Here is a 27,761-nt window from a genome sequence, read left to right on the forward strand (position 1 = left end):
TGAGCTGTCTCTGGGATGAACCCGCAAAGGAAATCTACTGTAGCTGCATTTAATTTTTAAAAGGGCAACTGTAATAAAATAAGGAAAATGGTTAAACTAAAAGGATCAGCTGCAAAGGTTAGGACACTAAATTAGGTGTGCATATTCAAAAATACCATCTTGGAAGCCCAGTCCAGATGCATTCCATGTATTTGCAAAGGTAGAAAGCTTCTATCTTTGAAAGATAGTCTTTTGGCTGTAATGGCCTTTTACTTCACCTTTTAACCATGCTGGCCATTACAGCCAAAAGACTATCTTTCAAAGAATGGAAAAAGGACCCAAATGAAGAAAATAAGAGGCAACATAAGCACTGGCAAGTCGGATGCAAAGCATTAATAAAGAAGGCTAAAAAAAAAAAAAGAATATGAAGACAAAGTTGCCGCAGAGGCTAAAACTCACTAACTTCTTTTTCAGGTACATCAAAAGCAGAGAGCCTGCGAGGGAATCATGGGACTGTTAGATCACGAAGAAGCAAAAGGGGCACTCAGGGAGGACAAGGCCATATTGGAGAAACTGAATGAATTCTTTGCTTCTGTCTTTACAGAATTTGTAAAAGATCTGCCTGTACCAGAAATAGTTTTCAAGGGTGATGCAGAGGAACTGAAAACATCAGTGAACCTGGAAGATGTACTGAGCCAAACTGACAAAGAATAGTAAATCACTTGGACCAGATGGCATACAGCCAAGGGTACTCAAAACTCAAGAATGAAATTGCTGATAGTAATATGTAGCCTGTCGTTAAAAACGTCCACAGTACCTGAAGATTGGAGGGTGGCCAATGTGACGCTGATTATTAAAGGAATCTAAGGGTGATCCGAGAAATTAGACCAGCAAGCCTGACATCTGTGCCGGGCAAAATAGTGGAAACTATTATAAATTATAGTACACGTAGACAAACTTGGTTTAATGAGACAGTCGACATGGGTTCAGCCGAGGGAAGTCTTGCCTCACCAATTTGCTTCATTTCTTTAAAGGCGTGAATACACGTGGATAAAGGTGAGCCAGTTGTAGTGTATCTAGACTTTCAGAAAGCTTTTAACAAAGTTCCTCATGAGACTCCTGAGAAAATTAGTCATGGGATAGGAGGCAAGGCACTAGTGTAGATTAGGAATTGGTTTATTGTACAGAAAACAGAGGGTAGGGTTAAATGGTTGTTTCTCTCAATTGAGGAGGGTGAACAGAGTGCCACAGGGATCAGTACTGGGACCAGTACTATTTAACATTTTTAAATGATATGGAAATTGAAACGACGAGAGAGGTGATCAAATTTGCAGATAGAAAACTATTCAAGGTTGTTAAAACAACGTGCAACTGTGAAATTTTGTAGCAGACCTTAAGAAATTGGAAGACTCGGCATTCATATGTAGATGAAATTTAATGTGGACAAATGCAAAGTGGTGCACATTGGAAAGAATAATCCGAATCGGTTACCTGATGCTAGGATCCACCTTGGGAGTCAGCACACAAGAAAGATGTAGTTGGTAAGAGATAATGCCGAAATCTTCTGCTCAGTGTCCGGCAGCGGGCAAAAAAAGCAAACGCAATGCTAGGAATTTAGGAAGGGGATGGTGAATAAGACTGAAAATCTCAAAGATATAGCAGAATTAGAAAAGGCTCAGAGTCCCCAAAATGATAAAAGGGATGTAACTCCTGTATGAGGAAAGGTTAAAGAAGTTAGGGCTTTTCAGCTTGAAAGACAGATGAGGGGAGATAGGATTGAGATCTACTTGTTTTACACCAGTCAGAATTTTGCAGAAGTAAATTGATTTTTACTTCAAAAGTACAAAGACTAGGGAACACTCAAGTTACATGGAAATACTTTTAAAACAAGAGAATTTTTTTCTTTTCACTCAACAAATAGAAGCTCTGGAACTCTTCGCTGGAGGATGTGGTAACAGCAGTTAGAGTATCTGTGTATAAAAAAGGTTTGGACAAATTCCTTTAAGAAAAGTCTGTAGTCTGCTATTGACACATGGGAAGCAACTGCTTGCCCTGGGATTTGTAATATGAGCATTGTCATGATTTGGGTTTCTTCCAGGTACTTGTGACCTGGCTTGACCACTGTTTGGAAAACAGGATACTGGGCTAGATGGACCATTGGTCTGACCCAGTATGGCTACTCTTATGAGAACAGTGGAAAAAAAAATCTTGAGCAGCTGTGAAGGTCAAAAACTTGTCTGGCACGGATGCTGGTCAAAAATGACATCCTGGAAGCTCATGCCAAATATATTCTGTGTATTAATTCAAGGAGGAAGGAAGACCAAACAGCCAACATGGTTAAAAAGTGAGGTGAAGGAACTATTAGAGCTAAAAGAAAAACCTTCAGAAAATGGAATTAGGATCCAACTGAAGAAACAGCATAAGCAATGTCAAGTCAAATGCAAAGCGCTGATAAGGAAGGCAAAGATGGACTTGTGTTTGAGGCAGAAATGCGTATTAAATTTTTTTTTTTTTTTTTTTTTTTTTTTTTTTGGGGGGGGGGGTATATTTAAAACAAGAAGCCGGCAAAAGAATCAGACAGCTAGATGACCGAGGGGTAAAAGGGGCACTCAGGGAAGACAAAGCCATAGCAGAGACAAATTCTTTGCTTTAGTCTTCACTGAGGAAGATTTGGGAGAGATTGGGGCCAGAAATGATATTCAAAGTTGTCAGAAAAACTGAATAGAATCTATAAACCTGGAAGATGTAATGCCTCAATTTGACAAATTGAAGTAGCAAATCTTTTGGACCGAATGGTATTCATCCCAGAGTACTGATAGAATTGAAAAACGAACTTGTGAAACTATTAGTAATATGTAATTTATCTCTCAAATCAATCATGTTATGATGCCTGTGTATCGCTCAATGGTTCGACCGCACCTGGAATATTGTGTTCAATTCTGGTTGCAGCATCTCCTGGCCAAATTCAAGCACGAAATAGCTACAGGTAAAAGCATACTTCCCCTCCAATTTGACATGTTGAGCGTATTCGACATGGTAAACTACAATATACTACGACTCCTAGACCACTTTGGGATTAGTGGAAATATAATTAGCTGGATCAAGGGTTTTCTAACCACCAGAACATACCAAGTAAAATCAAATTCAAACATATCACCGCCTTGGAAAGCAGACTGCAGAGTACCTCAAGGATCACCATTATCACCCATACTCTTCAACATAATGATGATCCCACTGGCCAAGGCCTCAACCAGTTCATCTATGCAGACAATGTCACAATTTACATCCCCTTCAGACACAATCTGACTGACAGAAATCAGCAATGAAATCAAGCTCTGTCTGAACACCATGAACTCATGGGCAAATTCATTTCAACTGAACACTGAAAAAACACACTGCCTCATCCTCTCATCCCAACACAATAAGTACAAACCCACAACCATAAACACCCCAGACCACACCCTCCCTAGATAGCCTAAAAATACTCTGCGTTACAATCGACCGCAATCTTACACTTGAGAGCCAAGTAAACTCCACTACAAAAAATGTTCCACTCAATGTGGAAACTTAAACGTATAAAACCCTTCTTCCCGAGGGAAATATTTTGAAACCTAATACTATCAATGGTACTAAGCCATGCAGACTACTGCAATGGAATCTATGCAGGATGTAAACAACTCACAAAACCTCCAGACCGCCCAAAACACAGCAACCAGGTTGATATTCGGCAAAACACGATTCGGAAGTGCCAAACACCTCTGAGGAAAACTACATTGGCTACCAATCAAAGAACATATTACCTTCAAAATCTGCACCCTGGTCCACAAGATTATCTATGGCAAAGTCCCAGGATACATGACAGACCTCATAGATCTACCAACCAGAAACAGAACTGGATCATCACGAACATACCTAAACCTCCACTACTCAAACTGCAAAGGACTCGAATACAAAGCAACCTATGCATCCAGCTTCTCCTATATAAGCACACAACTATGGAACGTACTACCAAAAGCTGTGAAAACAATGTACGACCATCTAAACTTCAGGAAATCACTAAAAACCAACCTGTTCAAAAAGGCATACCCTACCGACCCAACATAAATGCCTAAACTCTGCAACACAGCAAAACCAAAGATCGTATTGGACACTATATAACCTTACCTATATTTGACCCCTATTGTGCCTGAAACACACGTACCTTATTCGACCACAACATCATCTTGTATTTGTTCCTCTACCGGACTTGGCGTACTCCTTTTACGGTACTATGTAAGCCACATTGAGCCTGCAAATTGGTGGGAAAATGTGGGATACAAATGTAATAAAGATATAGAGGAACTGGAAAAGGTACAGAGAAGAGCCACAAAAATGATAAAGGGGATGGGGCGACTTCCCTATGAGGAAAGGCTGAAGCAGCTAAGGCTCTTCAGCTTGGAGAAAAGATAGCTGAGGGGAGATATGATAGAGGTCTATAAAATGAGTGGAGTGGAACGGGTCGATGCGAATTGCTTGTTTACTCTTTCCAAAAATACTAGGACTAGGGGGCACACAAGCTACAAAGTAATACATTTTAAAACGAATCGGAGGAAAATTGTCGTCACTCAGCGTTTAACTAAACTCTGGAATTCATTGCTAGAGAATGTAGTAAAAGCAGTTAGCGGGGTTTAAAGGTTTGGATGGCTTTCTAAAGGAAAAGTCCATTATTAAAATGGAATTGGGGAAAATTCACTGCTTGCTTCTAGGATAAGCAGCATAAAATGTACTGTACTGTTTTGAGATCTTGCCAGGTACTTGTAACCTGGATTGGCCACTATTGGAAACAGGATGCTGGGCTTGATGGACTTTCGGTTTGTCCCAGTATGGTAATACTTGTGTACTTATGTACCGGAGGATTGGAGGGTGGCCAATGTAATGCCAATTTTTTAAAAAGGTTCCAGAGGAGATGGGAAACTTTCAGCCCCCCCTCCCCCAGATTGTTGTCGTCGTCGCCACCCTGGCTCCCTCACTGATTGTTGCCACACCACGCTCCCCAATCGCTGCTGCCACCCACTTGCCGTAACTGTTAAGTACCTTGGCTGGCGGGGATCCCAAGGCCCTACCAGAAGAAGAGTTCGTCCTCCAGCACTGCTTTTCTTCCTTCTGCCGCATGGCCTTCCCCTGTGGCTGCTTTTTCTCAAGTCCTCCAGGTCCTCCCCATTCTGCAAGTGGGACCCGACACTGGAGTTTTCTCTCTCCTGCTCCTGTCGGGATACAATCACCTGGGTCCCATCAGGAGCAGGAGAGAGAGAGACCCTGGCACCAGGCCCCAGGAATTTTGCCCCCCACGGCCCTGGAAACTATAGACCAGTGAGCCTGACATCTGTGCTGGTCAAAATGATATTACCATTATAAAGAACAAAATTACAGGGCATATTCAAAAGCATGGATTTAGTGAAGGAAAATCTTGCCTTGCCAATCTTACATTTCTTTTGAAGGGGTGAACGAACATGTGGATAAAGGTGAGCTGGGTCAATATTGTGTGTCTGGATTTTCAAATGTGACTACCTTATGAGACACTCCAGAGGAAATTGGAGAGTCATGGGATAGGAGGTAGTGTTTCACATAACATTTTGGATTTTTCCAATAAATCCACTTAAATATGGAAAATGATGTTGGATTCGGTAGATGTGAAGCAATAAACTAAAGCTTTAATTCTAAAAACTGATGTGCTTTGGGTACACAAAACAGCAAATTGACTAGATCATGCCACTCCAAAGGTCAGTTGTACATCTTGTTATCCCAAACTGATGGGGCTACACTTTTCAGTAGTCTGTCTGCATAGTGGGATGGTGCAACGTTGGTGGTTGCTTACTGTAAGCAATTCATGGCTAACTGGTGCAAAAGCAGATTTACCAAGTATTTCTTGTTGGAGTACTTTCACATAGCTTCATTGATCTACAAACTGTATATGGTCAAACTGTCTAATGCATTTTGAATTCAATTTTTATACACAGCAGGATATGAAATTTATGTACAAGGCTGTGAAGACACTTGAAGACTAGTCATGATTATTTAAGTATTACCAATGGGGCTTTCGTGAAAAATAGAAGTTGAAGGCTACAAACATTTTATACAGATTCTACACTTCCCTTAACTTCCCCATAGTCAATGTGATGGTTTAAAGCATTGGAATACGCTATATTGAGTGCAACTGTCAAAGCACAATTTCTCAAATAACCTAATTTGAGTGTCTGGTAGGATTTAAGAAACCAAATGTGTTTGTGCCAGATTAGGAAGCCAAAGTTACAGCTGTACCCTGTACACTTGAAAACTTTGTTTTCAAAACTTGGAGGGATAAAGGTCCTCACAAATCAAATTTAATTGAGGCCATAGGGCATTGGTTGAGTACACTGGTACCTAAAATTGGGGGGAGGGGTTCAAAATCGTCCTATTAGGATGTGCTTGTACAGTACAGGTCAATGAGCAACTGGAAGAAAATTTCTTAAATTGGTGGCAATACATTGAGTGAAATCCTGTGTTTTCTAAATGCTGCCTATCCTACAGGATTCTTACCAGGGGTGGGTAAATTTCTACATTGGGTATGTTAGTGGCTGTTGCCTGCACTGAGGGCTGAGATGTCAACTTCAGAACTACATTTCAGTATGAGGGGGTGGGGTGGCGTGGCGTGGCATGGCATATATCAAAATACATCTAGTAAAATGCAATAGAAAAGTAAACAAGTAAGGCTGATTGGTGCAATATTTCTTAACTTGGGGGGGGGGGGGTTAATTAATTACAGCATTAGTGCGCACCACCGTTTGATGAGGAAGCAGCAGCCGCCTGCAGTTTGTGCTGAGCACAGGGACCACCTGAAGCAATGATTATAAGAACATAAGGCTAGCCATATTGGGACAGACCAAAGGTCCATCTAGCCCAGTATCCTGCTTCTAACAGTTGCTAATCTAGATCTCACGTACTTAGCAGAATTCATGAGATGAGTAGAGCAAACTGTAGTACCACAGGCAAGCCTGGAAGCAAGTGAGGGAGTGGAGATAGAGAATGAGCAGCAGGCACACTTTTTTTTTTTTTTTTTCTTCTGGCGTCCCCGCCACCTCAAGAAACAAATGCTACTTCTGCTCTCACCAGGATAAACTCTGTTTAGATTCACAATAGAAGAAACACAGCAGGTGGCCATATTTTTTTCTGTTGTAAAGCATGCGCTTGGCCTTAACTCACCTGCACATGATTTTTGTATCGCACAAGAAAATCTTCTCCTGTAGTAGTATGAGTTCTAAGGCTTGCAACACTTCAAATGGGACCTCATAATGAAGACTGTAGCTCATAGGCTGTGACCTTGGCTGGAGGTAGGCAGGCATGCAACCATGGGTCTTGTCTAAATTTGCATGGATAGGCTTGGAGCTAGTTAAGGAGGCACAGCAGGCCCAATGAAGGGGCTTATAGGATATTCCTGGATAAACTTCTACTTTATGTTCTGAAACATGGTCAATCGTGCTTCTTTCTAGGCTTTCCTAGTGGGCATTGTGATACCAGATCCGGAAGTTCTGCCCAGTTGGGCCAAAAAGAGGAAATTCAATGGCACATTTGAAGGGCTGTGTAAAAACAAGGTAAGATGTTGGCTTTACAAAGTCACTGGATGTTCTTTGCCACTTTTCATTGAAGTAGGTAGGGAAGGGGAGCCATATAGAGCACCTGAGTGCAGGAACCTTTAAATGTGAATTCTTAATTAGTGAGCATGCATATTAATGTGACAGTACTGTTTTAAAATGTCTCAACAGGAGCTCAAAAATGCTATTCTAGAAGACCTACTGAGGCTGGGAAAAGAGAGTGGTTTAAAAACATTTGAGCAGGTAAGGCCAAATTGTATTGCCCTGCTTTTTTCATTGTAATAGTCTGTCCCCAACAGTTCTTTGTACTTGAAGCTTTTTTTTGAACAATCTCGTATGCAGGGGCATAGCTAGGGGTGGGCCAGGGCCCTCCTAGTTTCTCCTGATCCTCCAATCGATGCTGTCTTAGGCTGCAGTGGGAGTGCACAGCCTTTCAGGAAATTGCCACTTCTCCAACATCATTGGCTCAGCTCACAGCCACACATGCAGTCTGCAGCAAAACCCCCCAGCTCTCCTCTCTAGTTCAACTACCTGTGGCCAGTAACCAGCCTAATTTTGTTTGTGGATCGGAAAATCAGCCCCTCTAGCACTGCACCACTGAAGCTGTTGAGTACTCTACTTTCGCCCCAACGCAGACCGTCGGTCAGGATGCCTACCTTGCCTTACCCCCATGTCCTGCGGCCAGTGCTGCAGCTCGGCTGGAGGAGACCTGGCTGTACTGCAGCACTGGCGGCAGAATTTTTTTGTGGCGCTGGGCCTGCCAAGGTGGGGGGGGTTAAGGCAAGGCTGGCATCCTGAGTGACCGTTGGCATTGGGGTGAGAGCAGCAGAGCACTCAACAGCTTCAGTGGCAGTGTGGTGCTAGAGGGGCTGGAGAAGATGTTGGGCCTGTGCAGAGCTCACTTAAACTTTAGTTGAGAGCCCTCAAGACTTCAGCACTCCTTTGTGGCCCCAAACAGGCACAGGACCTAGCCAGCACACACAGCACAGCACAGTCTGCAGTGCTGTCTGAGATACCTGCCACCGTGTGAACACAAATTTTGAAAACTCAGGCCCAACTGCCCAGGTAAAACACACACCACACACCTTGTTTTTATGTTTAAATATATTTTATTGAAGAGACAACTTCCATTTTGCAAACTAACACATGGAAAAAAGAAAACCTTGTTTTTAATGTACAGTGTAATGCTGGTGGCTTGGTGGATGTGGGTTATTCACTGCCTAGAGGGAAAAAAGTATATTTTTAATCACTAAATATACCATCTCTCCCCCCCCCCCCCCATACAGTGAAGAGCCCACCCAGAAACCCACCAACAAATTTTAATGTTTTTGGGTGGGGGTGGGCTCGATACCCAAGTTTTAAAAATTAAATACATAAAACATTGTATTTTTTATGTTGGTGGGTTTTTGGGTGGGGATGGTCTCTGCAGTGCCCAAGTTAAAATAATATTTAAAAGCTTTATATTTAATGTGGGTAGGTTTCTGGGTGGGGATGAGCTCTGCAGTGCCCAGGAGATTAAAAAAAAAAGTTTTGTTTAATGCTCGTGTGCTTTGGGGGGGGGGGGGGGGGGGAGGGGGGCAGGGGATGCCATACTAGAGGGTTATGGGTAAGTGGGTAGGACAGGACTGAGGATAGGCATCTGCCCCCACCCCTCCCCTCCCCTGTAACTACGTCAGAGGAGGGCGGGCCCAGGAAGAAAGAAGGGACGTCTGAGGAGGCCTTCTGACTCGCCGATCAGCTGTTCTTGCCCGTGCAGCAGAGGTGACAGGCGCTGCACGGGCCGGTAAGGCAAAGGGGGGGGGTCGTTGGAGGGGGGGGGGAGCGGCAGCCACGACCAAAGGGGGGGCGGGGCACGGGACCGGAGCATGGCACGGGACCGGAGCATGGCAGGAGGCGGAGCTAGTGTGGGAGAATACAGGAAGGGAGGAGGGCTGGCCCGGGGCTGCTAAAATTGGAGATTTTTCGGGGGGGGGGGGGGGGGGGCAAGGCATCCATACAGGACGCTCATGACTAGTGCCTTTGCCCCCTCCCAAAACACACGTGTTGGGTTTTTTTTTTTTTTTTTTTTTTTTTTTGACAGCTGGGCCTTTGTGGCATGCGCAGAGCAGCCAGCATAACGCTTGGGCTGCTCTGCGCATGCTTTAGGCGCTGATTAACAACGGGTTTAACGATTCTGTGATACATCCTACTTTGCAATACCGATCCGAACATTTCTGGAGTGTTTTTGTAACGCATTCCTCGTTTTTTAAAAAATCGTTAAGCACTTTTACGATTCTTATTTTTTAACGTTTGGTTGATGCATCTGGGCCTAAATACATTTGTCATGCCAGAGGGCTAGGAACACACTGGCTCTAGCCCATGTCCTCCTGTTTAAAGGTGGGGGGGAGGGGTGTTGTGCTGGAGGCTGCCCAGACCAGATGCAACTCTCTGCAGCCCTGGGGTTCATTCCGAACAGAGGGGAAGCAACATTTCAGGGCACCTGGAGTCAGGACTAGCATTCCAAAGAAGCACATTCTGTAATTACTGTTGTAACAAAACAAATGCTTAAACCTCACCTGCTTCAGTAGAAATGGTTTGACACCATTTAAGGTTTTTTTTTTTTTTTCCCCAAGAGACATCAAAAGATGATACCAAACCAACAAGTTCATTAGCAAACAAAGGCAATATTTTCAAATTGCCTAGTAGCCACAAAAAGCTTCTGTCTTCTATCACACAGCCTTCTGATTCAAGCTCCTACATTCCAGGTTAAATGTACTATTTACTTATTTACTGCCCAAAGTTTACATACTTAGCTCTGTCTACATCGGGGAACCAGTCCCAAGTGCTATTTTTATTTAGTTTCCTTCCTTCACTTAGTTAATATAATTTGTTTTGTTTGGGTAAATGCAACTTTTTGCCTCCCTGCATTTTTCAAGCAAGCACCCTTTATCTTTGCTTGTGATATGAGCTGGATCTACCACTTAAATAGCCTTCAGAGATTTCCATCAATTGGAACAAAGGACATCAGAAACAGAAACTGCAAATTGAAACCATCACTACAACTTGAGTTAAAGTTCATATCTATAACTTATAATCCTGCTGAAGCTTCCTCAGCATTAAAACTTCAACAATTTCACGGACGTGAAACACAGCCATTTGTATGTCTCTAGTGAACGGAAATGTCTGTTAAATATTAGATACTGGACTTTAATAACAAATTACCTTGTTTCAAGTTTTGTTTTGTTTTTTAAGTACAAAATATAGGTAGAATTAGCTGACTTCATATCTCATCTATATAATAACTCACCCTCAACATTCTGAAGACACTGACGTCACTTCCTGAATGAAGGGTTCGTGGTGGTGAAGCCACCGAAATCAGTCTCTGGGCCCAGCCCTCGCGTCAAATGTGATGACGTTGAGGGCGGAGCAGTGGCGTCACACATCGAGGGCGTAGCAGTGGTGTCAGTGGCTTCAGAACGAAGGTGAGGAAGGTGCGTTGACGAGGTGCAGAGCAATGGCGTCAGTGGCTTCACAACGATGAACGGATAGGGAGGGAGGGTTGGGGAGGAAAACCTTGCTAGCGCCCGTTTCATTTGCTCCAGAAACGGGCCTTTTTTACTAGTTGTAAAATAAGTTTTTATTGAAGCAACAGAGCCCCTCTTCCTAGGACGCTGATACTTCAGTGGGACTCAGACCCTCAGCAAACACTGTCTGCATAATTAACACGATAAATGAAAAGTGACGAAAACACAACGCTCTTAATGGAGGAAAGATCTCATAATTAACAATATGCTGAACCTCTTACTCTGTTAATGGTGATGCCATTGCTATATAATGTAAGCCACATTGAGCCTGCAAATAGGTGGGAAAATGTGGGATACAAATGCAGCAAATTAAAAATAAATTGTTTCAATAGCACACCGTACTTTTCATGGATTCTTTATTGCTCACAGTTAAAGTAATCATGGATCAAAATACCTCCTGAAAATTAATTTTTTTGCTCAATTGTTGACTCAAACTTTGCTCAGTGATAAAAATCTTATATATTGTCCCAAAAACACATCGCTAAGGATTAAACAATGGACATATCTGAATAGTGTGGACTATGGCTCAACCCCAGCTGTAAAGCTCAAATCAGTGTGGTCCCGATGGACCTGTTTCACAATAGCTTCATCAGGAAACCCATTGATGGTGGCTATAATGCTGCTGGAAAATGGTTGCTCCCCTGTGGATCACAAGCAAATCAGCATTATAGCCACCACCAGTGGGTTTCCTGATGAAACTATTGTGAAACGGGTCCATCGGGACCACACTGATTTGAGCTTTACAGCTGGGGTTGAGCCATAGTCCACATGAACGCTACACTATTCAAACAAGTCCATTGTTTAATCCTTTGTGATGCGTTTTGGGACAATATCCAATGAGATTTTTTGTCACTGAGCAAAGTTTTGAGTCAATTGTGGAAGAAACATTTTCGGGAGGTTTTTTGATTGATTCACTTAACTGTGAGCAGTTAAAAAAAAACCATGAAAAATAGTGTGGTGGTATTGCCACAGTATTACGAGATCTTTCCTCCGTTAACTGTTTTCTTCATTTTTCATTTGAGCTATCTCATATCAGTGAAGTTGATCTTAGTGGGTTTCTACGTTGTGCATAATTAACAGACCATTGATAACTGCTGCCAAAGACAAACTTGTCTTTTGGTATATTCTGTCTGCATGCAGTGAATTCTTTTGGTATATTCTGTCTGCATGCAGTGAATTCTTAACCAAAAAAAAAAAATTTCTGACAAAAACTGTAAGTGAATTTAGAAAGAGCTGAAAGTATATTGAAGCAACATTTTTAACAGAATAAAGATATCTAAGGATAATTATCAAGTTTAGAGATCTAAAAACTGTACTGTTAGCATTGCTCTTAGCTGCATTCCAATGAGTGCTTAGTTAATTAGTCTCCCATTACCTGAACTGCTCAGCTCCCCCCCTCTTCCCCTCTCCATTGCCTGCAGTAATTCCAAGCCTGCAACTTGCATAAAGAGAGAATTATCTCAGTTTGGAACCATGAGCTACACTGTGGCCTGTCACCCGCCCTTAACTCTCCTTTCACTGCTGTACAACTGGCCAGGCCCACCCAGGCAGCTGTCCGGTCCTCCTCTGCCTAATTTTGTTTTTAGTGTAGCCATTGTACTGTTACACGGTGCCGCTACTCCGTCGCTCACTCCGAGTCCCCATTCAGTTTTAATCTGAAGTTTCTGGACTCTGCTGTTTTGCTTTGCTCCTCCCCCTCATGCACTACAGCACTGCAGTGTTGCATGGGAGGGGAAACTGTGCCGGCTACCATCACGGTCGCGGTTCCTCCACTCTGCCCTGCTTCTGAATGAAGATCAGCCTTATTTTGTTGATTCCACCCAGGCCTCAGCACTCCCCCGTGGCCCCACAACAGCACACATGGAGCAGAGCACAATGATTGCGCTCTGAGTCTGCACCACTATCTGCTATCACCACCGAAGCCCAGCTGCCCAGGCCAGGTAAAATATATATTTTTTTAAATTTTAACATTGTGTACAGTGTAATGGTGGGTGGGGGTGTGCTCTTCACTGCCTAGGTAAAACAAAAAACAAAAACAAAAAAAGGTATATTTAATATACCTTTTTTTCACTAGGCAGTGAAAAGCCCACCAACAATAAATTTTTATAATGCTCAGGTTACAGTCTAAAAAAGGTTGTATTTTTCATGTTGATGGGTTTTGGGGGGATGTTCTCTGCAGTGCCCTGGTTACACATTTTTAAAAAATTTTAATTTAATATAGGCAGGTTTCTGGGTGGAGGTGGGCTCTGCAGTTCCAGGACATAAAAAAAAGTCTTACATTTAATGCTGCTGTCCATGGTGGGGGGAACAGATCCCAGACCCCATGCTTGGAACAAACTCCCTGAGCCCATATGCCAGGCCCCCTCCCTACCCATCTTCAAATCATTGCTCAAAGCCCACCTCTTCAATGTCGCCTTCGGCACCTAATCACTACACCTCTTCTCAGGAAATTTCAACTACCCCAACTTGACATTTCGTCCTTTAGATTGTAAGCTCTTCTGAGCAGGGACAGTCCTTATTTGTTAATTTGTACAGCGCTGCGTAACCCTAGTAGCGCTCTAGAAATGTTTAGTAGTAGTAGACCATGGGAGGATGGGTAGGGGGGTAGGACAAGGCTAATGCTAGGCTAAAGGACGGAGTGGGGGGCTAGGGTAGGGCTTATCTATGGGATGAATGGTTGGGAAGGGATGGGCTGATACAGTGCTACGGGGATAAATGGGGAAGAGGGTAAGGTAGAGAAAGGAAGGGCTGATGCTCGGCTATGGAGATGGATGTTGGGGTAGGGAAGGGAAAAGCTGATGCCAGGCTGAAGGGCAGGGATGAACTGATGCCAGGCTACAGGACAATTGCTAATGTATGGTCCTCTATTCTGTAATTGATGAGTTGGTATGTGCTCTGCATGTGACCAAGGTGAGATTCTGCGGGCATGTAGTTTGTGTCGGGTTGTATGAGTCTGACTTGTCTGACTTTTCCAATGGGAAGTGTATTGCTGTTATGTATATGCACTGCTGCATTTATAAAAGTACTGTTATTGGTATTCGTGTTCAGAATTGGTGTTGAGATTTGCAACATAGGCTCTAAGAAGTTTCTTTGCAGGATTTAGTGTTACTTCACAAAGTACCTGACAGTTAAGGGATTTTGTATTGCTATTACTGAGGTGCTACCAGAATTTGAATACATATTTCCTGTGTATTTGTATTGCAAGATCCTGTCGTGTGTTGAGAGGTTTGCCACTGTAGTAAACTTATGTCTGGTCAATTTTAAGATATGGGAAAATGTAATTATATTTAAAAATATTGGTTTCTGTTTATATATGTGGTTTATGCTGATGCAGCTGTTAGGCAGACTACTTAGAAATCCATCATCAAGTACATTCTAAGGCCTTATTTTGTAGTATCCCACTACCTATATACATAGTGCCCACCCATATTAACTCTGGGCCCACCCAAAATGTCAAGTCTGGCTACACCACTGCAACTGGCTATGGAAGAACAGCAGCTTGAAAGAGAAACCCAAGGAGTGCTTAAGGTCAATTACTCTCCTTGGCATACAAATACCTGTCCTGCTCAGCTCTGTACTTGTAGCCATAAATCAGCAAACTAAGGAAATTGACAATTCTAGAACATGAGCTACACTGTGGCCTCTTGCAAGTTCTAAACTTACTGCTGCATGACTGACTATGGAGGAATGGCAGCTTGGCAGTCATAGCATCATTTTGGAGTCTGCCACAACAGCACATCAACACCTCTACATTTTGAGCTCCTGAGACACTACTCACCATCAGTGGCTTCTACCCTCAGGGAGGACTGTGAAGTCTTTAACAGCGCACATTTAGGACTGAGAATGCTAAACCCAACTGACTTAACTCCAAAAGCTACAGCCATGAAGTAGCTCACATGGATTTGCTTAGCCCTTTTGAGCATGTCTGGCGGCAACCTACCAGATTACAGGGATAAGATTAGGCACAAAGTTATCTATAAACTGTCTAGAAAACACTGTACACATAACTGCAATGTCAGATACCTGCTAAACAATGCCAATGTATACCATCGGAACACTACTTTTTTTTTTTTCCCCCAAGTTAGCACCAGCAGCCTGGTTCCATCCCAGGTAAGGTGGAGTCCATCCTTTTCAGAATAGGCTCCTCCCTTTTCCAGAATTGTCGGTTCCTAACAAATCTAAATCCCTCAGCCTTGCATGTCATCTACCTGCCTCTTGGATCCTGCAAGTGGAACAGGGAGCATTTCTGAAAATACTACCCTGGAGGATTTAGATTTCAGCTTTCTACCTAAGAGCCTAAATTTGACTTCCAGAACCTCTCCCACATTTTCCTGGACCGGATGGTATTTGTCAAGACTCTTGAGGCTTGATAATGAGGCCCCAATATCTGGTGTGCCAAGGTTATACTCCAAATCACCTGAAGTCATTATTTTTTTGAAGTCTCTTTTATTGAATAAATCACAGATAATTTACTCACAGATAGATGTTCAGAGGTGCTGCTCCAGGACACAGACTCCTTAATCTGAGAGCTGTTGGGGTGGAGATCTGAAGAGAGAGATATTGCAGGGGGGGAAAGATAGTTGAACAGGTAGAAATGGTCCAAAGCTGGGTGACTGGAATGTGCAATATCTCATTAGAGAGGAGATATTTTCAAGGTAAAAAAAAACAGGTTCGTTACAGGGAGTTTCAGCAGGACAGAACTGTCTGGAATGAGATGGTACATGCTCCATGTCTCTGGCTAGGTGGTCAGAAAGCCTCATGGCTGAAAGGACAAAGAGGTGTTGAGGCTTCACACAGGCTCAGGGAGGAGCAGATAGAGACCAATGGGGACAGAGCCTACCATCGGGTAGCAAGGGGTGGTCCTAGAGGACGGCTCTTGAGGTCATACCTGGCTGACCGCCCAGGACAGAGATAGTGAGAATGACCAGGAAATGATAGCAGGAAAACAGCCAAGCTTGGCAGAGAGAGAGAAGAGGTCTGGGCAGCCTCACAACCAGTGGTAACAGTTCTGCAGCAATGATAGTCCTTAGAACTGAGAATAACAGTAAAAGCATTACACACATTTTAGGATCATGTTATAAACTAGTGTGAGGCTTTCGGGGGGACAGAACAGTATTCATCCTAGAGTACTGATAGAACTGAAAAATGAGCTTGCGGAGCTACTGTTCGTGATATGCAATTTATCCTTAAAATTGAGCGTGGTACCGGAAGATTGGAGGGTGGCCAATGTAACACCAATTTTTTTTTTTTAAAGGTTCCGGGGAGATCCGGGAAATTATTTTTTTTTTATTATATTTGTACCCCGTGCTTTCCCACTCATGGCAGGCTCAATGTGGCTTACATATTATATACAGGTACTTATTTGTACCTGGGGTAATGGAGGGTTAAGTGACTTGCCCAGAGTCACAAGGAGCTGCCTGTGCCTGCAGTGGGAATCGAACCCAGTTCCCCAGGACCAAAGTCCACCACTAGGCCACTCCTCCACCGGTGAGTCTGATGTCGGTGCCGGGGAAAATGGTAGAGGCTATTATCAAAAACAAAATTACAGAGCACATACAAGGACATGGATTACTGAGACCAAGTCAGCACGGCTTTTGTGTGGGGAAATCTTGCCTGACCAATTTACTTCAATTCTTTGAAGGAGTAAACAAACATATGGACAAAGGGGAGCCAGTTGATATTGTGTATCTGGATTTTCAAAAGGCGTTTGACAAGGTACCTCATGAAAGGCTACAGAGGAAATTGGAGGGTCATGGGATAGGCAGAAATGTCCTATTGTGGATTAAAAACTGGTTGAAGGATAGGAAACAGAGCAGGGTTAAATGGGCAGTATTCACAATGGAGAAGGGTAGTTAGTGAAGTTCCTCAGGGGTCTGTGCTAGGACCGCTGCTTTTTAATATATTTATACAAGATTTAGAGATGGGAGTGACTAGTGAGGTAATTAAATTTGCTGATGAGTTATTCAAAGTCGTTAACTCGCGACAGGATTGTGAAAAATTACAAGAGGACCTTACGAGACTGGGATACAGGGCGGCTAAATGGCAGATCACATTTAATGTGAGCAAGTGCAAGGTGATGCATGTGGGAAAAAGAACCTAAATTATAGCTACGTCATGCAAGGTTCCATGTTAGGAGTTACGGACCAAGAAAGGGATCTGGGTGTCATCGTCGTCGATAATACACTGAAACCTTCTGCTCAGTGTGCTGCTGCAGCTAGGAAAGCGAATAGAATGTTGGGTGGTATTAGGAAAGGTATGGAAAACAGGTGAGGATGTTATAATACCGTTGTATCGCTCCATGGTGCGACCGCACCTTGAGTATTGTGTTCAATTCTGGTCGCCGCATCTCAAAGATATAGTGGAATTGGAAAAGGTGCAGCGAAGGGCGACTAAAATGATAGCGGGGATGGGACGACTTCCCTATGAAAGACTAAAGAGGCAAGGGCTTTTCAGCTTGGAGAAGAGACGGCTGAGGGGAGACATGATAGAGGTGTATAAAATGAGTGGAGTGGAACAGGTGGATGTGAAGCGCCTGTTCATGCTTTCCAAAAATACTATGACTAGGGGGCATGCGATGAAACTACAGTGTAGTAAATTTAAAACAAATCTGGGAAAATGTTTCTTCACCCAACGCATAATTAAACTCTGGAATTCGTTGAAGGCGGTTAGCTTAGCAGAGTTTAAAAAGGGGTTAGACTGTTTCCTAAAGGACAAGTCCATAAACCACTACTAAATGGACTTGGGGAAAATCCACAATTCCAGGAATAACATGTATAGAATGTTTGTACGTTTGGGAAGCTTGCCAGGTGCCCTTGGCCTGGATTGGCCACTGTTGTGGACACGATACTGGGCTCGATGGACTCTTGGTCTTTTCCCAGTGTGGCATTACTTATGTACTCATCATTGGCACGCACATGTACCAAGACAGCAGGCTCCTTCCCAGCACTATCTAAAATCTTACCTATGTGACGTGTGAGGTCTGCCACCTTCGCACCAGGCAAGCAAGTGACTAGGTGATCCTCATGCCCACCACCCATCCAGTTATCTACATGCCTAATGATCAAATCACCAAACAGCTGTCCCTAACCCCTTCCCTCCTGGACACACATTCTTGGTGTGAGAGGATATTGTATCCCCTGGTGGGCAGGTTCTGGGTACAGGATTACTTTCTACTTTCCAGGGTGATTTTTTTTTCCTTCTAGGAGACCTCCCTCTGCCAAGGCAGCACAGGTGCTGCAAAACTGGAAGTGGGACTTCTCTACAATGTCCTTGTAGATCTCTATGTACTTCTGTCTCACTCTGCTACTCCATCCTCAAGAGAATGGACTCATTCTCTGAGAGCTAGGAGCTCTCTGCATTGAGTACACACACATAACCTCTTGCCAACTGATAATCATACATGTGACACAATGCAAAAAACTGGATAGCACCTCTCTTGCTGCTGGACTGTTGTCTGCATCTTAGTAGTATTGTTTAAACTTCTTAAGGTACTAGGGATATTTGAGTATAAAGAACCTTAAGATTATATGGTATGTTGTGATTTATTTAGTGTTTTTTTTTTTCTCAATGTAATTAAAACTCCCATGAAAACTCCCCTCTTGTTACCCTAATTAGAATAATTTGACTACGTTTAAAACTATAAATGGAGACTGAACTTGGGCCTTCATGTGCCTTCTAGAGGCTATCTGTTAAAGCTGTATGCTGTGGTTCAAGTTTTAGAAACTATGGGGAAAAGGGTAGTTAAAAAGACTAGTAAATTTTTTTTTTATTCTGTCTTGATCAATAAACTTAACTTACCTCTTTTAAACTCCAACCTTTTAAATCACCAAAGTAGAGTACAAAAAATGTTCACTATCCAAAAAAAAAATGGTCTTCTCTCGGAGCTTGTTAAATCTAATCCTTCTCTCGGAGCTTATTAAATCTGATTCTTCATATTGTTGGTTTACCATAATCTTTTGGGAGTGAATTAACTAATGTGCAGACCAAATCCTTTGTTAGTGAATCATCATTCAGTAGATCTCGAGGTTTTAGCCCATGGTGTGTCTTGGCTACAGGAGAACTTGATTGACTGTTCGAACTTCTTTTGATGAAATTGTCTTGAAATTCAGCTGTTCATCAACTTTATGAATGCCTGGCCTCTATTAAAACTGTTAAATCTAATTCCCATAAGTTTTCCCTCTCTCTGGTTTAACTTAGAATCTTAAAAAGAAGGGTGAGGAAGACTGGGAGGATTTGGTGCAGGACACAAACTACTGATGACAGATGTGTTTGGAAAAGACAGAGTATAAATGTGTTATGAGAAGTCTATTTTTCTCAGTTGAAAACTCCTAATAGATTGAAGAGTATTTTTGCTTAACATAAGAACATTCAGGTCACAAATACCTGACAAAATCCCAAATAGTAGAATTTTATTGCCTCCCAAGGTACAGAACGTTTGTCGAATAGTTAGTTTAGTCAAATTTTGTGAAATTTTTTTTTTCCATGAGAAGACAAATTTGTTCTATCTTGGATTTAGGGGCTTAACCTACAGATATTGGAGGTTTAGTGCTAGATCAGTCTGATTTTTGTTCATAAGAGGCCTAAATGTAAAACTTTTGGTCAATTTCAGGCAGCTTTGTTGAGTAATCTAGGAAGTTGGACTTTTTTTTTTTTTTTTTAATCCATGTCCTCCAACTTTACTACTGGCTGTGAAAGATGTAACGTGTAAGTCTGTTTATACCTTTTGATTAATGAATCTAGAGTGGGGATTGTACCTAAGGCATGGAAGACCACAATAGTTCGAAACCTATGTTACTTGGCAGATCTGCGTCGTATTTAGGCCTGTATCAGTATGCCTTCTAAAGTTTCTAGAAAAGGTGGTTTTAACACAACTGCTTGGCTTTTTTTTTTTTTTTTGCTTTTTGAGAAATGGGTTTCTCTGATTTTGTCCATTCTTAAGTTCCACGGTACATAAATTGGACACATTGAACTGCAACTTATCCAAAACCGAATTCTTATGGCTTTGTAGAGGTAATTCTGTTTTCTCATCCACCTTTATCATGGGAAGGGTCAGATATAGTGGTGAAAGACCAAGTGCATAGACTGGGAGTTTTGCTAGATGCTGGACTAACTTTTGATAACTATAGTTCTGTTAGTATCTTAATTTTACTATCTAGGTCAAATGCAGGATCTGTACTTATTTTACAGTCAGATTTTGCTCTATTTCTCTATGCTTATGTAATATGCATAGATTAGAATGCATTGTTTGTGGGGTTACCTGATAAAGAGTTTAAAAGACTACAATGTGTTCAAAATGCAGCTGTTGTACTTTTTAAGCATTTGGGTTTGAGATATTGTCTGTTCTCTTTGCATTGGCTTCCAATCAAACACTATTTTTCAGAATTCTGGTTTTAGCATTTAAATGTTTCATGGCATGGTACCAAGGTAAGTTTCCAATAAGCTGCCAATTTATATTCGTCAGTGATCATTACATTCTCAGTGAGAGGTTTTTTTTATTTCCTGCCAGATCATTTCAGTTAGTGTGCTCACTGTTGAGTTTACTCTTAATTTTATGACCTGGTTGTGGAATAGGATCCCTCCCTCCTGAGATCTAATGATCTTTTGGGATTTCATAAGGCTGTTAATAACTTGTTTAAATCTAACAATTTGAGTTGAAATGGAAATTCAGGGTGGAACCATTTGGTTTTATTTAATGTTGTACTGTTATATTAATGTAATTCTGTAACCCGTTCTGGGCGCTGTCGGGAGGATGGGCTAAACAGAATTAAATTTTTAAAAAATTTACATTTTCCTCTTATATGGAACATAATACAAAGACATCCGTGATGTACACTTCCAAACTAACATAGTTAATAAATTCAAAATAAAACTTTTTAATTCCTTTGGACATTTTTCCCATAGTGTTGATCCTAACTTTTCTGCTTTTCTGTCTTCTGCTCTTTCCAGGGGCTGCTGTCCATGTCTCACGTCTCTCGTCTTGTTCCATTCCCGTCTCTGACATTGATCTTTGTTTTAGCTGTTTCCTCCCTTTTTCTGCCTTTCAATGCAGATTTCAACCACTTTCTCACCCCATAGTCCTCCATTTACTTTTCAACTATCAACTTTCCATATCCTCTGCACCCCCTAGTTTTCCAAGTTCTCGTCTCATTCCTTCCCTTGCCTCCTAATCCCTTTTCTTTCCTCCCCATTACTGCATTTTTACTTTCCTGCACACATCCTCCTCCCACTTACCTCCTTGATAACCTCTTGTGACCTCTCTTCATTGTTCCTCCATTCCCAGTTTCTTCACTCTGCCCTCCCTTGCTTGTAATCTGACATCGGCATGTTTTCTTCCCTCCACACCTCTGGTCCATGGCTTCTCTCTTCCCTAACTCCCTCCCCCTTCCTCAGGCCCAACATTTTTTTTTCCTTCCCCCCCCCCCCCCCCACAAACATCTTCGAGGAGGTTCCAGGGCAGCGGCAATAATTCACAGCCACTGTTTGGAGCTTCTCTTCTGTTTGGTCTGCTTCATGTAAACGGGAAGTTTTCAGAAGGGGCAGGTCACAGCAGAAGAGAGACTCTGAGCAAGCTGCAAGCAGTGGCTGTGAATTACTGCTGCTGCCAGGGAACATCCTTGGAAGACACTTTAAGGTAGACCAGGTCAGGGGATGGGAGGAGAGTGGGAGAAATGCTGGCTCATGAAGGGGGGGGGGGGCACTAAGCTCCCTGGTACACTGGGTCCTCAGGTAGTGCTCGGTTGCCTAAAGTTACTCCACCCCTGTCCACGGCACATCAGTTGAAAAACACTGCTCTACAGCATTGGCCTACTCCAGGGATTCAGCCCAGTCCTCAGAACATAACCCAACCAGTCAAATTTTCAAGATACCATTAATGCACAGGTCCTCAAATCCAGTCCTGGAGGTCCAAAATCCAGCCTGGTTTGGAAGATTTCCACATGAAATTGATTTGCATTTACTACTTCTATTGCATGCAAATACCTTGTTAATTGTGGAAACCCTGAAGCCAGGAAGGTTCTGGACCTCAAGGACTATATTTGAGGACCCCTGCCTTAAATGTATATGCATTAGATTTGCATACAATTAAGGTAGTGCATGGAACCTTCTAAATGGACTTGCTTGTAAAGTGGTGTGACACTAGCTACTGTACCCTAATGTTAAGCCCAATTATAACATACTCTTTATACCTAATTCAGGATGGTTTTTGGTACAGTTCCACTCGGCTATTTCAGCTAAAAAAAACATGAGGAAACCTGTATCCATGTAACCATGAACATAATTCTGCCAAACAGCCTTTCCCATAACCTTGACACTAAATTAGGACAGCTGTCCTTTGAACCACTAGCACAGATGCCTCTCAAATACTTGGAAGACACTATTCCTAGTTGCAATAACTGTGTAACTTCATGCCTTTGTATATTATCCTCACATATATTCAATTCTTTCCTACCTGAGTGGTGGTGGAATTTCATTACATTTTTACCAGTATTGTTCCCCAGTTCACTCATGAGGGAGAAGTACTTCAGACATGCATTGCTATCTTGATGGTAGAAAACATCTTAAGAAATCTTAAAATATTCTTCATCCCAAGGAATCCTAGTGCATCAGCAAGTGCTCACACTTGGGTTTCAGACTGCACAGTTTGGCTATAGTATAGCAACTTTCATTCTCCAGGTTGGATCATAATGCATCAACTTAGCAAAAGCATGTGACTAATCTGCATGCTACTTTGAGGGCATTTGCAAAGCTACAACCTGGTCCTCAGTCTACATTCTCAAGCACCAGAAAGTGCTTTGTGAAGACAGGATAGTGAATTTAGATAATCTCTTTCAAACTTCAAATGAACAGCCACCCTATTTCTCCTTGCTTACTTTGCATCTATAAGTACATATTGCATGCTGTTTTGGGCACTGTTTGTGGCTGCATTTCCCTACTATCTATGGAAAACCTCCCCCCACCCCCTCAGTCCCACTACATAGAGTATTAAAAATGGATGTAAACTGGTATGGGATAGCCACTGTGGGCACAGGAGTACTGATGTGCGAGAGGTAAATAAGCTTGTGTTGAACCACAGTTGTTTCTCTATCTATAGAATACTTTGAGGTAAGCAACTCTGCTGTCAGGTCAGAGCTGATTTAAAACATTTTTTTTCAAAATCACCTAGTAAGCCGATTAGACACGTTTACATTTTCTCTGACAAGCAGGATGAAAGATTCATAGAACAGACAAAATATGGAATGCTGAGGCAAACTAGAAAGCATGAAGCTTGGTTATTAGTACAGAATTATCTAGTTGTGGCTTCTCTGGTTTCCAAATGTTCACATTTCATGTTGCTCTGGATCTTTGTACTGAAATACAATTGTGTTTTATCTCATTTTTGATATGTGAATCTGGTCTTTTACTAGATCAAAGACATTGCTTTGCACCCAGAAATGTTCAGTGTTCAGAATGGCCTATTAACACCAACAATGAAGGCAAAGAGACCAGAGCTGCGGAAGTTTTTCCAGTCTGAGATAGAAGAACTGTATGCCAACAATTCCAACACCTAAAGGAGAACATCAGAGGACAGCACATAACATGGACTTTAGCTCAGGAACTCCACCACAAACTGTTTGTAAAGGAAAAAGTTGAACAGCATTTCAAGTCTGCATAGAATATGTACTTGTCATAGGAATATTGTAAACCACAAAACAGCCCTAGTGTGTGCTGCAGATCATCATTCCAAAATTAAACCTTAAATCATGAAGGGTGGCTTTTTGTATACTTCAGAACTCCCTGCCAAGGTTTTCCTCCATATTTCATGCCTGTTACCTTGAATTTCTAGGTGCTAAACACATTAGTACTAGCAGCTTCAATATGTATTACACAAGTCAAATGAGGTTGCTTTTAATAGTACAAAAAATGAAGTTTATTCAGCTGTGGTCGAAGACTAAAACATGTGATTTGGCAAAGGCAGAGTTATGTAGTTTAATTTGTGTGGATGCATAACTTTAAATTCCAAACTTAGCCATTAAATTCACTTTTACAGGCATGGTAATAACTGTGCAACAGGATATGTTAAACATGCTGAAATGAGCTGCACTAAGGTTGATATAATGCACTAACATGCCAGCTCTATCGAGCTTCATTCCAAATATGCATTGACAGGAATGCTGGACTTATGTGCATTGGTTAAAAAAAATTGTCACTTGGTATTACAGCAACTCCCTTTTGTGATCTCCTGCAGAATAGTGTAGTGGGACAGATTTAGAAAAACAGGAGCAATTCATGTAGCAAAAACTTTTTGGGGCCTATTTCATGAGACTAGCAGCAAGTACACATGGCCACAGGATACTGATATACTGAGAAAAAATGCAGTATCCAATTAACTCATGCATTTGGAAAATGGGCAATAGTACCTAAGCTTTCTTTCAAGAACATCTTATAGTAAGGTGTCCTTTAGAGTTGCTACTGTTTGTTTTGGAAAGATGGAAATTTAAAAAACGAATACAAGGTTTGCACTAATTTTCTGTAAATTATATAATGTACTCAGGAACATCATTGTGTAAAGTGCACAAAAGTTAGTTTTACTGAGGGACATTTATTGTAATTTGTTAATCCTGCAATGTCGCTTGACATTTTCTGTGTGTATAAACCAGAACTGAATTTCCAAAAATGAAGGAAACCAAAATAAAAATGTATATTCAATGTGTGGCTGAATGTATTTTTAAATCTACAAATCCCACGTCTACAAGTCTTTATTTGATAAAACGCTTAGGGCAGTGCCATCAGTGATTTACCTATTAAGTAGTCGGTATAGTGCTAGTAAATTACAAATTTAAATGTTATCTCCTGGTCAGACACAGAATCAACACACATTCATATATAAGCTAATGTCTCATGCACAGATGAAACATGACTATGCACTACAAGCATGAGAGCCAGAGGTGTTGGAAAGAATTCTATGAGCCATGCTCTGTGTGCTTTTCCCACTTGTTTGTTATAACATCCAACTAGAAGGTAACCTTCCTACAGGGGGAAGTGTGTTGAAATGTAGAGGGCTTTAATGTCTGAATGCTGATACAAGGATCACATCCAGCCCTGTATTTAAAGTATGTCCTATTGCATTGCCTTAATCCACAATTAGTAAAGTATGACAGTACTGAGGGCATAAAATGTGTTGTGTTCTAGGTTGATGTCTAATAGTTCATACTAATATAGATGAGCAGTGTAAGGACCAAGGATCCATCCCGTTGATGCAAAATAGTGCAAACCTGCTTTGGGCTCACATGGCTGTGAATTGTTTTTTCTAGAGGCTTCTCCCCTAGGTATCCAAGGCCTCAACTTTTAGCTTCACATCTGTTTTTCTTATCTGACCTGCCCATGCTTACACTGCTTTCTCTGCATCCCCCCTGCCACAGCCAGAGACCTTCACCTGAGCCTTTATCAGTTAGTAACAGAGGGACAAACATTTCTTTTTCTGAATGCATACATGTTCCAATTGGTCATCCTAGTCTGATCCTGCCCCACTGGGCTGGGCAGAGCAGGAGTATAATAGCATTATACACTTTTTTTGAGGGGAACTTCCTTAGAGCATTTTTTAAAGTTTTATTTTGTCTTTTTGCTCTGGTATTTCATCTCTCTGCACTGTGGAGATATAGTTGCAAATCTCTGCAGGCCAGATCCTTCATTGCCCCCTCCCTGTGCACAGGAGATTAGAGACAGCCATGAATTCCATCCATATGTAACCAGAAGCAGTGTGAGCTAATTATTCTGCTGGCAGCATATTAAAGGTATCGTATCATATTTCCTGGGTAAATGTGAGTTTGTACCTTGTGCGCTCTTTTGTATTTTTAGATGACAAATGTGCATAGACTACAGTCTAGATCACTTGTCTACCTTGCTTTTTCTCTGGTTATCTATAGTCTGTAATATAAAATTTCATACTTGGTTCTCCACACCAAGGGCTCCTTTTACAAAGTAGCACTACCAATTAGCAGCATGCTGAGTGTGAAGAAGCCCAATCAGTTCCTATGGACAGCTTTGCATTCAGTGCATGCTAATTGGTAGTGCCACTTTATAAAAGGAGCCCCAAGTTTTTACTAACCTGTTTTTATTGTACAACTAATTTTGATTTGGCTCAATATATTTAAATTTTGTTCCAGTATGAGCCTCCATAAATGCTTTGTATACTGGCAGTATGGAAGTGGTCAAAATATTACTGATTAAATAAACATGTGATTCAAGATGGTTTATAAGCTGAAAGTCTCCAGCATGGAAGAGGTGGTTTGCATAACTCTCTCTAAAGCAAAGTACCCTTGCTCCCTCACAGATGCAGACAGTTTACAGAAACTGGACAATGGACAGAGGTGGAACCATTTGTTTTAAAGATGATTCCCCTATACCTAGCTAAATCAAGCAGTGTGATATAGTTGGGGAAGCCTACCTCAACCAGCCCTGGTGGTTAACCCTAACATGAGGTAGCAAGATGTTTGGGACAATAGTAGTATTAATTTTTATGGCTGGGCAAATTATGAAACCGTACGGGAGAGGTCATGGGAATAAGTGTGTAGTTCTTGAAAGAACCAAAAGCTTGTAATCAAGGCCTAAAGTAGCCTACCAGCAAATGGGAGGGATATCAGGAACTGTATTCAGAAGTCAAACCAAGTTACAGTGTGAACCCCCTCACTATTAAAAAAAAAAAAAAAAAAAAAAAAATCCTAGTCAGTGCTGGTAGACTGTCCCTATTTGACTGACTGTACATTTGTCCTTTAGATTGTAAGCTCCTTTGAGCAGGGACTGTCTATGTTAAATTGTACAGCGCTGCGTAACCCTAGTAGCGCTTTAGAAATGTCAAGTAGTAGTAGGTGCCATTCAGCAAAGTGATGTGGAAAAAGCAAGACAGACAAATGTGAGGTAGCAATCCCACTGGCATTGTCAATAACCCCCCCCCCCCCCCCCCCGATTTCCTTTTATGATGTATTTTTTTTTTTTAATATTTAACATTTGTTAACTTTAAGCTTTTAATATGGAGGTAAAGCGGGGGTGGAAGGGAGGAGGGGTTAGAGAAGAAGAAAAGATGTTGGACTACCTGTGGGGGCGAGGGTGGTCTTTGTGATGTCACTTTCTCTAATGTGCCAGATGAGGCCTCTGCCTCCAGTTGACCTATTATAGGGCTGCACCTCCTGGTGGATGATCATAACTAAGGAGGTTGGATTAATAGGAGATGGCATGCCATCAAAAAGTTGAAGCTGATTCCCCCAGCAGCTGCCATCTTAGTTTGTCCAAAACAAACTCTCAGCTGCTGCATCCATGTTGTGCATTGTTTTATCTCAGTCAGTTAGAAACATGTCGACTTGTGCAGCATACAGATGTACATAGAGCAACTATGGGGTAGGCATCTGGCTAATCTGAATAGTGTCATGGTATGTCGGCTAATCCAAGGAAATGTTGCGGGAAGAATGTTATGTTCTGTGAATATTTATGTGGACATTTATGTGGACTTAAATATTTTAAAGTTCTGTGGATATCTGAAAGAAATACAAGCAGCTGCCCACGCCATAGCTGTCACCGAGCCTGGCTGGACCGCAGGGGCCTGTGGGCCGTTGTCTGAGCTGCTGCTGCAGCTGCAGCAGCA

General features: G+C 41.9%; 1 protein-coding gene across 2 annotated transcripts in view; it reads left to right on the forward strand.

The window, feature by feature from the left end:
- LOC115461577 (long-chain-fatty-acid--CoA ligase 1-like) overlaps positions 1-24,836 on the forward strand; it is a 183,849-nt gene extending 159,013 nt beyond the window's left edge. For both annotated transcript variants that reach the window (XM_030191500.1, XM_030191499.1), the window contains exons 19-21: positions 7,485-7,586; positions 7,758-7,829; positions 23,551-24,836. In XM_030191500.1, coding sequence (XP_030047360.1) covers positions 7,485-7,586; positions 7,758-7,829; positions 23,551-23,694 — 318 coding nt within the window. In that variant the 3' untranslated portion in view covers positions 23,695-24,836. The remainder of the gene's footprint in view (positions 1-7,484; positions 7,587-7,757; positions 7,830-23,550) is intronic.
- The last annotated feature ends 2,925 nt before the right edge of the window (positions 24,837-27,761 follow it).

Source organism: Microcaecilia unicolor, chromosome 2 (genome assembly GCF_901765095.1).
Source record: "Microcaecilia unicolor chromosome 2, aMicUni1.1, whole genome shotgun sequence".
In the NCBI taxonomy this organism is placed as follows: Eukaryota; Metazoa; Chordata; class Amphibia; order Gymnophiona; family Siphonopidae; genus Microcaecilia; species Microcaecilia unicolor.